This window comes from Lagenorhynchus albirostris, chromosome 19 (assembly GCF_949774975.1).
Source record: "Lagenorhynchus albirostris chromosome 19, mLagAlb1.1, whole genome shotgun sequence".
NCBI lineage: Eukaryota > Metazoa > Chordata > Mammalia > Artiodactyla > Delphinidae > Lagenorhynchus > Lagenorhynchus albirostris.
Window position 1 is genome coordinate 30066321 of NC_083113.1, and position 18007 is coordinate 30084327.

Genomic DNA, 18007 nt, shown 5'->3' on the forward strand with positions numbered 1-18007 from the left:
ACATGGAAAACAAACTTATGGTTACCAAAGGGGAAAAGGTAGGGGGAGGGATAAATTAGGAGTTTGGGATTAACAGATACACACCACTATATATAAAATAGATAAACAACAGGGGCCTACTGTATAGCATAGGGGACTATACATAGGGGATATTTTGTAATAAGCTATAGGGGAAAAGAATCTGAAAAAGATATCTATCTATCTATCTATCCATCTATCTATCTATCTATCTATCTATAACTGAATCACTGTGCTGTATACCTAAAACTAACACAACATTGTAAATCAACTATACTTCAAAAAAAAAAATTCCTTTTCGAAAAAACTCAAGCTACTTACTGATGAGTTTGGTTCTCCAAAAGTGTACCAAGTTAGAACTACACAGCTCTCCTGCTTGCACAAACAGGGCCTAGACTGGGGATCTTAATTTAGTCTAATGGTTCTTAGTCTTTAATGCGCATCAGAATCCCTGGAGGATGTGTTAAAAATGCAGATTACTGAGCTCACCTTCAATTTCTAATTCAGCAGGTCTGGGGTAGGGCCTGAGAATTTGCATTTCTAATATCTTCCCAGGTGCTGCTGCTGCTGGTCAGGATACCATTGAGAACCAACGTTTGGCCCCAACACTCCTTTGCCTGATTTTTGAAAAGGATCAGGAACTAGTAAACATTTTTTTTGTGTCAAACATGTGGGAGATAGAAACACTTTGGTTACCTCTAATTAGGTCATGATCCCAAGGACATCCATTTGGTGTTCTGAATTAGATGGTTAAAAAAAAAATCTACAATTTCAAAACTTGAAATTCATCCTTTAAAAAGCAATTCTGGTGATTATGAAATGTATCAGAACTCTCCAAAAGTTAAGCTATCTACCTTTCATTCTCATCAGAAATCACATTTGTTTAGGACTTGCTAGATTTTGACATAAATTTACTGAAAGCATGTGTCTCAAACAAGATACAAACCAGTAGTCCAAATACTTGAGTTGATCTTGAATTGTCTACCATTAAAAACACATCCCTCACTTCTGCAGGCTGGAGAAATCCTTATTTTCTTTATCAGTGTCATTTGGCAGAAGCAGATGGTTTAATTATATAAAGGGTTGATAACCTTGAAGATAACTTTTGTGTTGAAGTGTTATCATCCCCCCAGTCCTTACCTTTGCCAAGTTTTTCCTCCCATTAGTAAAAAAATCTAAAGTTCTGCATCCTTTTCATCTTCTGCATTAAACTTTAATTGTTCCAACAGATAGACCATTCAATGCTCAGAGACTAAAGGCCTAGATCTGTATAAGTCTCATAAAAACTCTGGACGATTTCATTAATCTTTTTTCTTCCCACTGTCAACTCCCTAGAAGACTTTATTCAGCCCAGACAACATTCTGTAGACCTACCATTAATCTTATTCTTTTCCAAACTATTTTCTTGCTTTCTCAGCGTTCTCCAAGCAAATTTTTCAAGCCCAATAAAATACAAATGTTTTGTTCTTGCTACCAGTGTCTAGCAAGTTAATTCAACGTTGATTCTTTTCTTTTTTCTTCTACTATTAGTAGCCCTAAAAAGATATATATTTCGTCTATGTGAAACTGGTATTAACACCTCTTAATAAAGAGACTGAATCAGGCTATGCATAATCCTGGGGATCACTAGTCTAAACCTCTCATTTTATGTACCTAATTTAGGCCTCAGTATACAAATCCCTTTTGAATAGACTCAAGTCATAATGCAGGGTAAAAATCATTGCAAGGTTTGGTTAACCTCTCGCCTGGTATGGTGTTCAGATAGAAGCCAGCATGTACTAACTGTCCTTTAAATTTTCTGTCTCAATTAAAACGTCAGTTTGGAAATAAAAGTACTTTCATTAACATTTAATAAGATTTGGAAGATGTAAGCCTACATTTACATTGACCTTTTATATCAAATAACAAGTGAATGGTTAATCATTACAATAATTAGATGAGTGAGATAGTTACTTATTAACCAAAGATTCAAGGAGATTCTCCTGCAATGAAGGAGATGCAAACATAGTAATTTAAAAATAAACACTTTCAGTATGTCCTACTTAAGTGAAAAATAAACCCTCTCCAAGGTTAATGTTATTTCTCAAATTTGCTGATGATCTAGGACTTCATTTTTTCAGATACAGTAGATATAAAACAGCATTAATTTGCTTCTAAGCACAAAGTACAGTCCTCTCCCTTCCCATCAGATAAATATCCTTAAAATTATTTTCAGTTAACCTTGAAAATTCTACATAGTCAAATCTCAATAGGTAGGAATAGAAGCTGCAGAAAGGTACAGTAAACACTTCTAATGAATTAAATTCTAATAGATTACTGGTTTACTTGTTGATATCAAATGACTAATTCATTAGAAACATAAGCAACTCTTAAAATACCATTTAGATAGTAGGGTATCTTGCAGTAAAAGGAAAACATTTAAAACAACCAAATCAATGCCAACCAACCAACCAATAAACCAACAAAAAGCCTCAAACAGACCTAGGTCACCATGTGAGAATGTACAAAATTCAGGATACTTGAGCATGTGTCACAGGTTTCATCCAAAGAATGATTTGCATTGCTCCTTAAGCAAATGGAAACCTCTGTTCTGCTGCATGGCCAAGTGTCTCAATGTACAACCAATTTCTAAAAAACAATTTTGTTGTCAGTCCAACCAGTCTACTGCTGCCCTTTACAACAAATAATACAAAAACCAGAAGGGCTTGTCTCTTTTCTTGGGTGGTACCTTCGTTAAAATTAGTTGACTAGGGACTTCCCTGGTGGTGCAGTGGTAAAGAATCCGCCTTCCAATGCAGGGGACGTGGGTTCAATCCCTGGTCAGGGAACTAAGGTCCCACATGCCATGGGGCAACTAAATCCACACTGAACAACTACTGAGCTCGCGTGCTTCAATGAGAGAGCCTGCGCGCTGCAAACTACAGAGCCCATGTGCTCTGGAGCCCATGCACCACAACTAGAGAGGGAAAACCCGCACGCCACAACTAGAGAGAAGCCTGTGCGCTGCAAGGAAAGATCCCACGTGCTGCAACTAAGACCTGACGCAGCCAAAAAAAGAAAAAAAAAGAAGAAATAATAATTTAAAAAATTTGAGGAATATTTTTAAAAAAATTAGTTGACTAAAGAGTTTTTTCATTAATAATAATATCGTAATTATGGCTTACTTTTCTGATACTTTGCAGTTAAAAGATCTCTAGGAAGCTTGAGAAAATATTTTTGGAAATGTTCTATTAGATCAAGTCAATGACAGGAAGGAGAAATCAGATTCTTGTCCTGACCACGTTATTTATTTCCCATGTGACTTCTCAACCCACCTGTTATCACAGAATTATAGAATCTGAGCTGGAAGGGTTCTTAGCACCTTATTCAACAGATAAGACAGGGAATCACGAAATTGAAACACGTTGCCCAAGTTCTCGTAACTAGTAAGAACTGTAGATACGAGGAAGACTAGACCAGATCTCTGGATACTCATGATTACTATTTCAAGCAATGAGCATGTTTCTAAAAATGCCAACTGCAAAACAAACAAACAAACCATGAGCATTTGTAATCCTAGTGGTACAATAGAATGATTATACATGTTGATTAAAATGAAATTTATAGGGCTTCCCTGGTGGTGCAGTGGTTGAGAGTCCGCCTGCCGATGCAGGGGACAGGGGTTCGTGCCCCGGTCCGGGAAGATCCCACATGCCGCGGAGCAGCTGGGCCTGTGAGCCATGGCCACTGAGCCTGCGCGTCCGGAGCCTGTGCTCCGCAACGGGAGAGGCCACAGCAGTGAGAGGCCCGCGTACCGCAAAAAAAAAAGAAAAAAAAGAAAAAAAAAGAAATTTATAAAACTAGTGAGGAAAAAATATTGGTGTTCAACTAGCATGAGATGGCCTGTTTTGCTAAAGATAATGCAACACTCCATCTTTCTGGTTTGTTTTCATATAGGGTTTTTGAAGAGCTTAATAAGCACTTTTAACTTAGGGTCATGGCAGCTTGATATGATCTTTTTACTCCCCTCTAATTATACGCTGATATATACTGTCCTTAAAAACGTCTTAAGGTTGGTTGATCTAAGAATTTACAGGGTGCCTATTGGGTCTATACTGGTCTAGCAGACTTTCATATCAACTAGCTGATAGGTAAAGCCCTAAAAGAGAACACCTGCCTACTGCTATGAAGGGATGTGTGGGTAGAAAATGAAAAAGTATTTTAAGAACTTATATCACTCAATTAAAATCCTGAGCATCTAGAGACTGGGAGAGATATACATGTATATTGTAAAAACATCTATGTGATGACATTGAGCAGAAATGCAGAAATAATTAGGCCATTAAATTGTTAGAATCATATGATAAAGAAACTAGTAGTTTTATTCTCCTTGAAATACCATATTTTTCAATTAAATTCAATTGTAGACACAGGTGGCATTTTTCTATGATATAGCAGGAACATCTAGAAACATTGTTTTCCCACTGTTTTTGTTTTCTTTTAACTGTAGCATTACAGCTGTCCCTCAGTATCAGAGGGGGATTGGTTACAGGACCCTCGCAGATATCAAAATCTGAGGGTGCTCAAGCCCCTTATATAAAATGGTGTAGTATTTGCATATATAACCTGTGCACATCCTCCTGTATATTTTAAATCATCTCGGATTACTTATAAAACTTAATATCATATAAATAGATGTAAATACTATGCAGATAGTTACTGATGCATGGCAAATGTAAGTTTTGCTTCTTGGAATTTTCTGGAATTTTTTTCCCCAAGTATTTTCCAACGTATTTTAGTTGAATCTGAAGATGTGGAACCATGGATACAGAGGGCCAACTGTACCTTAAATTTAATTTCTTAATCCTTATGCTACAGGTTTGACTTTTATTAGTCTATTCTGACAACACTTCCATGATTTTATGTGAACATTAGAGAAATGTAATTTTTCCCTGTTCCTTTGGCTTCCTTCCTTCATAGACAAAAGTTTATACTATAAATACCATACCTACCATTGCTATAGTTATAGTAGACCCACTGCCCACTCTTGGGTTTTGGAAGTGACACAGGTGTCTCTTCAGCAGGAAGACTGTAGAATCGGCACTCAATGAATAGTCGCTGGATAGTATCATCTGCAGTTACTGGAGAATCATTAAGGCTTAGAGCTATGATCTCAATCCGAATTTTTTCTGATGGCTGTTTAAAGAGCAAAAACAAAAAAAGATACAGAACAAATAAAACGAACAAAAAATCCTTCACTCTTTTCCACTATCAATTTTAAATAAAACATAAAGGCAGTGGCCTTCACTGATTTCTTTTTTGGAAGGTATTGTACCCTACTGTCTAGTTACACATGATAGATTATTCACGACAGAGAGAGGGAGAATGAGCTTCTAATGCCCCAGGGTTTGAAGTTAACAGTGTCATGGCAATAGTCTCCTGATTTACATTTGAGGCTATAAATACCCCACTAGTAGTCCATCAGGAATGAAGATTATGAGATCTTCATCTCCGATTACTCTCAGAATGACATGTATCAGTTGGCCTTGTTTCAAACTATGTAATGAAATACATGTTTGTCACTGCTTTTATTTACTCTACGGTACCTGAGAAAGTTTTGGTTATTCAGAGATCAAAGCCTGTTGAATACTGTATGGCTACTATGCTAACATAAGTAGCTACGCGAATCCATATTAACTAGGGCTACAGTTCATTCACTTATATATTCTGCCATAACATATTTCATTCAATAAGTAGTAAGTTTTCAAACAAAAGAAAGAAAATTTTTATCGAATTTAACCCATTTTCTTTAATCTATTTTTATCTCATTTTTACAGAATTAACTAAAAATATATATTTGTGTAATTTTCATCTCAATCCTTATTTAATAGATTTTGGTGTCACAAACATTATATGAGAGTCACATATGTTTCCTTGAGTAATAATTTAAAACAAATGATAGACTATGACTTAAAAATTAGATCACACTAAGATAATTCCTCGGTTAAATGTTTACATTTGATTTTAAATGTTTACAATTTAAAATTTGTTCTTTATTCCCCCTTACTAAATCTCTCTTTATTAAATTCAGAGGCATCCTACTATAAATTATATAACTTAAAATAATAATTAAAAATCCTGATACTAAGACCTGCTTATATAACCAACTTTTAGGAATTCATTGTCAGATGTAAATCAGTATGTAAATTCACCATAGTGATTATTATTTTGATATTTCAAAGTATATAATATAATTAATCAAATTGAAAAGCATAGGTACCCTATTGTAAAAATATTCCCATAAAGAACAATTTCCATTGCTGGCAAACCCCCTCAATATTTGATGAAGTAATTTTACCCCCTTCTTTCAAAAGACATTTTCTTTTATTATGTATTCTAAGACACTTTAACTAAAAACCTAAATCTGAATATTTCAATAAGGTTATTTTATTATTCAGTAGATTCATGGAAATTTTACTAGGATGACAGAGAAAATTCCACACCATTCTGTCTCCACTAATACAGGTACAAGGCTGCAGCTGGCAATATTACTAGGATTAGCATAGTATGATGAAATATTTAAAGGAAAATTTTTTCTAAAACCTAATAAATCAAATAACTGCCAAATGTCATTAAAGTGATGGTCTTTGACTTGAATATGCTTTTCATATTCAAATTTGAAAAGAAAGAGATGAAAGCCTGGAAAGGTTACTCGGTTTCAACTAATAACCTCAAGCCCTCTCCGTTCACGTGCATAAAAAATGAAGTTGGCTCTATTGTCTAATCTCACTTCAGAAAAGCCCTTCTCTGCTTGCCAAAGACTAACATGGTAAAGAAAGTATTTTAAATGATATTATTTTTCCTTAAAATGTATTGTGGTTGTCAAAATAGCACGCACACACATATTTTATAATTCTGGCTCAACTGCAGCACAGTGCATAATTAAGTCTTTTACATAACTTGTAATTTGACAAACTTAGAATTGTTATGACAATAGCATAAAACATTCCTGCTTCTGCACAAAAGAATCATTTTTAGAAAATAGCTATAAAAAGGCAAAAGAGGTATATACATGGTTATTTCTACATTGTGAGGAGAGGAATTTAAAATTTATCACAGAACCCAATGAAGAGACAAATTAACTTTTAAATAGCAGGGGAACAAAATTTATTTAAGTGGTTTTTAAATTAATAATATATTAACTGTACAATCCCCATATGAAAACTTGCGTTACTGTAAGAACGAACTTGGGCTGTCAAATAAGCCTACGTACAAAGTAGAATTCTAAATAAATGTAGATACTTGGATCACAGTCAGACAAACAAAATACCGAAACCAAGTAAAGCAAAAGAAAACCCACTGTACGAACCAAAAAAGAAAAAAAAAGCTTTAAAATTATTTTTAGGATGTCTATCTTCTTTCTGGTCTAGATTTTTTCTTCTTTTTTTTCTGTTATTCTCCCCACCCTGACCCAGCCTCATTACCTCTAGCATGTCCTTTTTAATTCTCTAACTTAACTGACAGAGTTATTAGTTATCACTTCTTTGTTCCTTTGATGCTACATGAATCAAGCTAAAATAAATCCAAAAAGGGATAAGTTCCAAACAGTATATATCTAGGGAAGCACACCCTGAATAAACAATTTCTAAACATTATAAATTTTGGCTAATTGGGCTAGCCAACTTATTTTTCAACGCTGGAACAATTCTGGTTGTTCTCATGGCTCTGTGAATCAAAAGTTCAAACTAGATTATATACGAAGATTTTCAAGATTAAGAAGCACATCAACTGACTAGCAGACAACTCCAACTTACTGTCAGAAATGAACTCATGATCTCTTCTCTCCCCCAGTCTCATTCATCCTCTAGATATTTGTTATCTCAGGTGATGACATCACCATCCACCTGGTCACCCAGAACCAGGAGACCCTGGAGCCATTCTTGCAAATCTCCATTTTCACATCCACCATATCCTATAGATCACTCATTCCTGTTCACTTTACTTCCTAAATATTTCAATGTTTCACTGAGCTACAGAAAGCTTAAGATATTTCAACACTGTGTCAGCTACTGGAGATATAAACACAAAACAAGATGCGTTTTTTTTCTTTTTTTCTCATTTTTATCTCTAGAGAAACTCCTTCTTTATGTTCTCACATGATCTGAGGAAGGAACTAATTCAACAGTTTCCTAGTATTAGAAAGTAGTTTTATAAAGTAAGAAGGGAGAAATCAGAAGGAATCATAAAAAATAACTGGTTGGCAGAACTGTAAGCAGACAGGTGGGTGGTACGAGGCTCTAAGTTCAGTTATAGAGGGACTATTATCTTGCTTATTGCATCACTGGTGTGATTATGCAGTACACACTCAAAAAAAAAAAAAGGCTCCATTCTCATGGCTGTAAGAGAGGTGAGGCACTCCTGCCTGTCTACTTGCTTGCCTGCAGCCTCAACTCTTCTTCTGGTGGCAGAGTTCTTTCCCTAAAAACAAATCAGGTATCACATTTCTGCTTGAAATCCAATTACCCTACACTCTCGCTATTTCCCCAGACCTGTGGTGTACTGTTAATATTGCTGAGCTTTTGCATCTGAAATCTTCTCTATCAGACAGAATTCCACTTATGTGAGGCCCTGGGCCATGCATGTACTCCTTTTATGAGTGCACTACTGATTTCCAAGACTGAGTTGCTTCCTCTTCTGGGCCCTCACTGCACTTTTTAGTCACATTGTATTGCATGGATTTGTTTACATATGTGCCTCTCTCTGTAGACTGTGAGTTCCTGGAGGCCAGGACCATAACTTATTCATCTTTTGCTATTTAACATCCTCTCTAGGATCTGGCTCTCAATAAATACTTAATGATATAGAGTCAAGGGACGCTGAATGTCCTCTATCTATTCAGAATATCTTTTATATATTGCCAGAAATATGTGAGGCTGCAATTATCAGTGTTTTCACCTTTAACAAATATTGATTGTATCTACTAAGTTTTGGGAAGTTGGTGATTATTAACTGTTGAAAAATGTATAGAAATCTTGCCATTCTAGATTTTAATTAAATAATACTATTACAAACACCGATCAATTTTGTAGAATCTAGGGGTAGGGTACTGTTGTGAGCTCAACTTCTCTGTATGTTTGAAATTTTTCATAATAAAATACTAAAAAAATTTCAATTAGGAGAACTGGAAGGGGTAACAATATACTGTTTCAAATGACAGCGACTGAAACATAGTCTTTTAGACGGATGCAGAATAATGTCTGTTCAGGATTACTACCTCTGTATTACACCCTGCTCATACATAAGTTAGCCAGCCAGGACAGGCTTTGGGCTTTTCTTGTTTTGTTTCTTTTCTATGCGTGTGAACATGTTACTAGGTGTGATGCTACTTCTCAGTACTGTTTGTGTCCTCTTCACCAGTTATCCTATTAGCTTCCCTAGTTAGCGAGATGTCAGCATCAACATATAAAAAGAGCATTTAAAATTTCTGATTGTGGTGAACAGCAGTAACAGAAATCACTCAAATAAGAACTGTGTGCAACTTCTTTTTAGTTGTCTGTATAGATGGACACTATACTTTATGTGATTGAATGATCTAGAAATGTGATGACAGCTTGTATTACTCTCAGAGAAAAAAAACATTAAGAGTTCTCATGATTTTGGCTCAATTCCACTACTGCTTCCTGACTGATGTTATAATTCACATTTTAGGCCATATTTCTCTATAGTATTTACTTGGGCTTTTATTGGCATGCTTAAATTTTTTATGTTGTACTTCAGAAGATCATGCTGAATTCTTCCTCTGGTTTCAACCATCACAGCAGCCACAATGGGGTTGGATTGTTAGGCTTCTAAAAACTAATTCAACTTGACAGCCCTTAAACACAGTATTGCTTAACTGAGAATAGCCTCTGATAAAGGTTTGGAACTTGCTTCAGTCAGTTAGATTTAAATCTCACTATGGTGAGATTGCATGTGAGTTTTATTTCATTCTTAATTCTACAGTGAATAAGCATTTCTTTAACTTTTTAAACTATAAAGAAAATAATTTGGCATATTCAAGTACTCAACATCTTAAACAGATGTTACCTTTTTGCTGTATCTGATTTAAATCTTTTTGCTGTTACTGTGGAAGAAATAAAATATTTCGGATACAGGGAAAAGCGCCCCCTCCCAATTCCTTTCCCCTTCTTCCTCATTTCCCCCAGAGGTAACCACTATCCTGAAGTTGGTGTGTATCATTCCCAAACAAGCTTTTATATTTTCTACTATGTATGCATATATATATAAACAACATATTATTTTCTGTTTTTAGATTTTATATGAATGGTATCATTGTCTATTAAGCATTCTGCAATTTCTTCACTCAATACTATATTTTTGAGATTTATTCATGGCTATAATTAAAATCTAATTCATTAATATTAACTGTTGTATAGAATTCTATTTATATTGTCTATATAATCTCTAGTCTATTTATTTCTCTACTGATGAACAATTAAGTTGTTTAAAAATTTTTGCTGTTACAAAGAATGTTGCATTGAACATCCTTTTATGTTTTCTTGCGTATGCGAGTGGTTCTCTTGGCATTGCTGGGTGATACGTATGAGAAAGTCAACTTCGTAGGATTATCAAGTTACTTCCCAAATGGTATATAAGTTTACATGAGTATTATTTTATCAGCATAAAAATACTTTGTATATGTGTATGTGTGTGTGTAAATAAATATAATTAAAGCTTACCTATAGGAGCCAAGGTATGTAGAACCTGGTACTTTATAACAAAACAATAGACACAAAATGGAAATGGAAGGTGATGATCTATGTCTACGCCCCTTAAGAATAAAAGTTTAATTGAAGTGAGCTCTAAGACAAGCTCAAAATAGTTGGTTCAAAAAGTCAAACTGCAGGGGGGCTTCCCTGGTGGCGCAGTGGTTGAGAATCTGCCTGCTAATGCAGGGGACATGGGTTCAAGCCCTGGTCTGGGAGGATCCCACATGCCGCGGAGCAACTAGGCCCGTGAGCCACAACTACTGAGTCTGCATGTCTGGAGCCTGTGCTCCGCAACAAGAGAGGCCGCGATAGTGAGAGGCCCGCGCACCGCTATGAAGAGTGGCCCCCGCTTGCCACAACTAGAGAAAGCCCTCGCACAGAAACGAAGACCCAACACAGCAAAAAAATAAATAAAAATTAAAAAAAAAAAAAGTCAAACTGGGACTTCCTTGGTGGTGCAGTGGTTAAGAATCTGCCTGCCAGTGCAAGGGACATGGGTTCGACCCAGAGTCTGGGAAGATCCCACATGCCACGGAGCAACTAAGCCCATGTGCCACAACTACTGAGCCTGCGCTGTAGAGCCCATGCGCCAAAACTACTGAAGCCCGTGCACCCTAGAGCCCGTGCTCCGCAGCAAGAGAAGCCACCGCAATGAGAAGCCCGTGCATCGCAAAGAAGAGTAGCTCCCGCTCACAGCAACTAGAGAAAGCCCGTGCTCAGCAACGAAGACCCAACGCAGCCAAAAATAAATAAATAAAATAAATAAATTTATTAAAAAAAAAAAAGTCCAACTCTCCATTGGTATTGACAGAGCCATACGTGAGTAGGGTAGGCTGCATAACGATTAATGGCGATTCTTACAACTTCTCTTCTTCAGGCTGGGGGCTGGCACAGTCATCTCAAAGACTCGAAATAAGTCCCCTAGACCTCACACTAGGCTCCAAAGCTTCTACTTAGAAGGAATTTGATTGGGAATCAAATCCACTCTTCATACAAGTTTTGACTGAAAAGTCTTTGATTTTTAAAAAAATAATAGCTCTTTGGGAGAAATAAGAGTAAAGAGAAACTCCAACTGTTGAAGTAATAATGTTTTTTCTTTTTCTTTTTACAGAGATTATTCCATTTTAATAGTTTTAATAGTTAAGTATTTATTTATTAAGTGACACCTGAGCAGCTGAGATACAATGACAGCATAAAACAACAAAAATCATACATTGCATGTTGAATACTCTACCATTATAAAATTAACACACAACAATTAATACAGAAGTAGTAATTTAATACATATTTCCGACATACTGCTTACTATCTCTGAGATACTTTAGATCCCTACTTCACTTCTCAAATTGGGAATTAACACACACACACACAAATAATGGTAATGTTTTTAACAAACAAAACAAACCTAATCCAGTTTCCATTGGTGACAGTAATCTTTCTTTTCTCATTACGTTCTGTTAAAAGATACTACGTTGAACAAATAATATAAATAGTGAAAACTTCAGTGATGGAGATCAGACTCGTGCTAGGGTTAGGAATGCTTATTTTTAGAACACTGTCTCCCTTATATACCATGTAAATTACTGTATCTGTAATGGTCAGCAAATTACAGAAGTTTGTTACCGCATGTTCTAAAGCGATGACTGGAATATTTTTTCCTGTCCTAATACACCTGAGGGATATGACACATTTTCATCATTAAAAGTGGCTTACTATGGCAGTACTGTGAAGGAAGGAGAGAATTTAAAAAATGACCCTCAATTTCAGGTTATTTTGATATGCTATTCTACTTTCACCATCATTGAGAACAGATGTTATAGAACAGTGGTTCTCAATTTTGGCTGCACATCAGTACCACTGGGGGAGTTTTAAACAAAATTCTGATCTAACTGATCTGAGTGGAGCCTGGGCCCTGGCATTTAGAAATGTTTCCTAGGTGGTTCTAATATGCAGCCATGGTGAGAAGTACTGCCTTTCCCTAAAGCTGCGGTTCTCAAATTTTAGCACACCCCAGAATGACCTGAAAGGCTTGACAAGACACAGATTTCTGGGCTCCAGTCTCAGAGCTTCTGATTCCTTAGGTCTAGTGTGGGGCCCAAGAATTTGCATCTGTCACAAATTCTCAGGAGATGCTGATGCTGCTGGTCTGAGGACCACACTTTGAGAACCACTGCTCTAAACCAGAAAAGATTCACCCTTTATTTGTTGGCCCTTTCTATTTATAGAAAAGCTTCTACAATTCATATTAAACTGTTCTTTAGTTATTATTTAACATTTTAGTACAGAATGAGCTAACGAATTATTTCCTTTTTAGAAGCAATCTATATTCATCACTAAAAATAATCCGACAATATAAATCCTAAAAAGTAAAATATAGAAGTTCCTTGTTTCCACCCATTCTTTAACTCAGGGCTTGGCAAATTTTTTTCTGTAAGGGCTAGACAGCAAATATTTTTCACATTGCAGGCTATACGGTCTCTGTTGCAAGTACTCAACTCTGCTCTCGTACAGTGAAGTGGCCACAGACAATATGTAAATGATGAGTGTGCTGTGCTCCAATAAAACTTTATTTATAAAAATAGGTAGAGGGCTGGATTTGGCACGTGGGCCATAGTTTGCTGACCCTTGCCCTGACCCATGTCCCAGAGATACTCATTGCTAACAGTATTTGGATTATGTACTTCCAGACATTTTCTTTGCTTACATAAACCTAAATGTTATATCTGTATGCTCATATAAAAATACATATGTATGGATCCAGCAATCCCACTCCTGGGCATATACCCAGGGAAAACCATAATTCAAAAAGACACATGCACCCCAGTGTTCATTGCAGCACTATTTACAATAGCCAGGTCATGGAAGCAACCTAAATGCCCATCGACAGATGAATGAATAAAGAAGTTGTGGTACATATATACCATGGAATATTACTCAGCCATAAAAAGGAACGAAATTGAGTCATTTGTTGAGACGTGGATGGATCTAGAGACTGTCATACAGAGTGAAGTGAGTCAGAAAGAGAAAAACAAATATTGTATATTAACACATGTATGTGGAACCTAGAAAAATGGTACAGATGAACCGGTTTGCAGGGCAGAAGTTGAGACACAGATGTAGAGAACAAACGTATGGACACCAAGGGGGGAAAACTGCGGTGGGGTGGGGATGGTGGTGTGCTGAATTGGGCGATTGGGATTGACATGTATACACTGATGTGTATAAAACTGATGACTAATAAGAACCTGCAGTATAAACAAACAAACAAAAAAAACAACTAATACTAAACTTTCTTTGGGTTATTTGTATGGAAATATGTTAACATAAATGTTTCAGACATTACATGAAATTTCTAAAAATCTTATATGTTCTGGTATAATGTTATAAGTCATAATTCTAGTTATTACTTTAGAATGTATATCTCAGAAATAACTAAATTTCCTTGTCAATTGCATTATCATGAACTTTCATCAAATTTTTAACTGTGGTCATTTTTAAGTCTTTTGTCATTTACAGACAGTTCTGGGTGTACTCTGTTGCTTTTGCAAAAATGTTCCTATAAAAGGGTTTCATCTTCAAGGAATTCATGGCAAAGACTCTGACAAGTACAGGTTTCTGGTAACTGACTATACTGCTGAACTGAATGAATAAGCATTTTCAGAACTCTAATGGAAAACTGATGAATTCATAAAAGTGCTAACAAAAGATCAAGATGAAAAAAAAATTAATTACATGGGACTGAGTGAACTGATGAGGATGATTATAATTTTTGTGACTTTCTGTTTGAATAAAAAAAATATATATCCCACAAGGACTCAGAGGCAAAAAATATACAAATCAATTATCACTGCAAAGTAAAGGAGCTGTTACAGTGGAGGATTCCTGGACTGAATGTCACTATTATGACACAGTATGAGTGTGTTTCATGTTTGGTAATTGCAATCATTGTTGCTTTTGTTGTGGTCATCCATTTACAATGCTTGGCGTCAGTTTATTTATCTCTTGTAAAAATAAAACACAGTGTGTGTGTGTGAAAAAAAAATACATATGTATGTATGTACAAATATACTATGTATGAACAAATATACCTTTTTGTTTGCTTCTTTTTAAGTGGAATCATCAGTGAGGTATTTCTTATTCATAAATTTGACATGAAGTATGATATGAGGAAACAGTAATTTCTGCACATTTTGTGTAAAAATGTTCTGTACAAAAGCACTTAATCTGGAAATGTCTGTATTAGCAAAAACTGATAGAAACCAAAGGGTCCACCAAAAGGTGCTTATTTAAATAAATATGGTACAGCTATACAATGTAATATTATGCATATGCAAAAAAAGAAATAGAGTATACTGCTATGGAAAGATGTCCGTGGTACATTAGTAAGAGATAATTAAGTTACAAAATATAAAAAATAGTTTTAAAGGCAATCAATATCAGGAGAGTAATCCAGCATTTCTGGTCATCTAGCTTAAGCTTCCATATGTAAAACAGTGGGAGGGGCTTACTCTACCCACTGATAGGATATCATCTTTGATTCTGAAGTGATTTAACAACGTGTAATACATGAGTGCTAAAAGTGGTGAGCTGCTTTATGCATTTTGCTTTTCAAAGCTTTAAAACATATTTTGCTGGACATCATTACTGCGATCACCTGGGAATGCCAGCTCATGTAGTTCAAGAGAACCTGGCATCTGGGTGGAACTGAATTTCAGTCCGATTGAATATGGCAGCTTTTACAAAACTGCTATTAGTAGGAATGGAGAAAGATGTAAATGTGCATTGCACAAAAAAGATCATTACTCTTTAGCCTGTGATCTCCCATTCTCACCTGTGGGCACACTTTAAGAAATCTGTGAGTTGAAGGCAATATATTTAGTTGTAAAAATTGAGAGCTGCATTGCTTAAATGGTAAAATTAGGAATAATGTGAAAGAAGGATTGATAATTCTTTTTTTTTTAATGCTATGGCAGATGCAAACTTTCGGTTTTGATGTCTATTTTGAGGACCTAAAACAAGGCTTTTAATCAATGTATTATACATCAAATTGATACTGTTAACTTCTGATTATTCAAATTAATAAAATATTCATAGAGAAATGTCCAAAGTTTTACATTTCTTAGACTCCCCACCCCCAGTAATTATCATGCCTAGAAGCTTTTTAGTAAAAGCAGCAGTCATCAGGCTGACGGAACCTGACAGGCCAGCAAGGCCCAATTACACTGGTGCTCTGTGGCACTTTGATGTCCTGGAAACGAAGAGAGATAGGGGCAAATTGGGTGGCACATTATGTTAATGACTTGATTTAATCCAGCCACTAAACTTTATGTAGTCTGTTAAAAAAGATGCTAACATTAATTATGCCACCTTGGAAAGGAAAGGAGGGGACAAGCACTTCATTCTGACAAAGTGAAGCTCATAAATGTTGTAAATGAAATGAAACAAAATGAAGTAATCTATGATTAATTATACATCACAGACATGAAGAAAAGAGGAAGAACCAAGTAATATGTCTGAGTCCTGGGAAATCTGTTAGATTCCTTTTAAGGATCAACATTTCTAAAAAATAACTATGAGCTGTCAGATTCTGTAACATGAAAAAAAGAAACTGAATAATCTTAAATTGCTTACACAGTGTAGTAGATAATTGAAATTCATAGGGTAATGGGCATAAATGATGTTTATCTAGGACACTACTCTCACTCTCAATTTTGTGACATTATAGCTATAGGTAAAGGCAATTTAAAAAATTTCTACAAAGTGGAGGTAACCACAGAGTGGGGTTATTTAATTACTTTTTAACTAGTCCCTGTGCCTCTAATCTATTCTTTACTTTATTGATAGCAGGATCTTTTAAAATGTGATTCAAGAGTGCAAGCTCCACAAGAGCAAGAGACTTATTTCTCTTATTCACTGCTAAATTCCCAGTCCCTAGAATAAGGCTCGGGACAGACAATGCTCACTACCTGTTTAACGAATGACTGATCTTCTTCCTCCTCCCTTAAAAATCCTCATTGGCTGCTCGTAGAACTTCAGGATAGACTTCAACCTCCTCAGATAACACACAGAAGCCTCAATGCTCTGGACATGACTATCTTTTCAGCATATTCTCCTGGGGATCCCCATGTGTGCCATAGACTTGGCCCATCCTAAAACCGCTCTGATTCTCAGAACAAGCCATGCTCCACATTCTCTCAAATTCTTATGCTTTTGTTTCTTTGGCCTATAATGTCCCCTCCTCTGCTTCCACTAATTCTTAATCATCTTCAAGTCTTGGCTCAAGCTTCACTGACTCTAGGAAGCCATCCTTGATGAGGGTCCCTCATGCTGAGTTAGGCACCCCTCCTGAAGGCTCCCACAGCAGCTGTGTATTCCATTCTCCTAGCGCTGACCACTGCATTGTAATTGTGTTTGCCCTAGATTGTGAATTTTTTGAGGCTAGGGATTGTTTCTTGTATGATACACAGTAGATGCTAATGAATAAAGAATTGCTGTTAGAACTATAAGGAGATATTACATAGCATGTGCTTAGCACGTATTAGACACTCAGTAGTGTCTTCCCTTCCAAAGAAAGCTATGTATTCCTGTCCTGAGATTTCTACCTGAAGCAGTTCTTAAAGAGGAGACAAAAGAAGAAACTAATGAGCCACAAGTATTTTTGTGCTTAAAAGTTACTATCAACAATCAGATAAAACGACATCCTGTGTCTCCTGGTATCATGCACTGAAAAGGACACAGCATTGCTCCTGTAGTATTCCTACCAAAACGAATAACCTGAATCACACAAATCCAAATTGAAGGACATTTTACAATATAAATGGCCTGCATTCCTAAAAAATGTCAATGTTATGAAAGACCAACTTAATGGAAGGCTGAGGAACCATTACGCATTAAAGGAGGCTACAGAGGAATGAAAACTAAATGCAATGTGTGATCTGGATTTGATCCTGGACCAGATTAATAACATGCTATAAAGGATAATACTGGGACAACTGGCAAAATTTTAATAAGAACTGTAGATTACAGTATTATTATTCTGAAGTATTTAGGGGTAAAGGGGCATGACCTCTGCAACTATCAAATGATTCATTACAACTATGTATGTAAGAATGTGGTTTATGATGTATACATACTGCATATAAGCATATATAGGAGAGAGAAGAGAAATGATTAAAAAAAGAGTATGAACAAATGTTAACAACTGATGAATCTGAGTGAAACGTATTCAGGGGTTCTTTGTA

At 35.9% G+C, this 18007-nt stretch overlaps 1 protein-coding gene across 2 annotated transcripts in view; it reads right to left on the reverse strand.

Annotated features, from left to right (window-relative positions):
* The window catches only part of RPGRIP1L (RPGRIP1 like), a 120797-nt gene that overhangs the window by 38299 nt on the left and 64491 nt on the right, over nt 1–18007 (reverse strand). For both annotated transcript variants that reach the window (XM_060130206.1, XM_060130207.1), the window contains exon 22: nt 5010–5193. In XM_060130206.1, coding sequence (XP_059986189.1) covers nt 5010–5193 — 184 coding nt within the window. The remainder of the gene's footprint in view (nt 1–5009; nt 5194–18007) is intronic.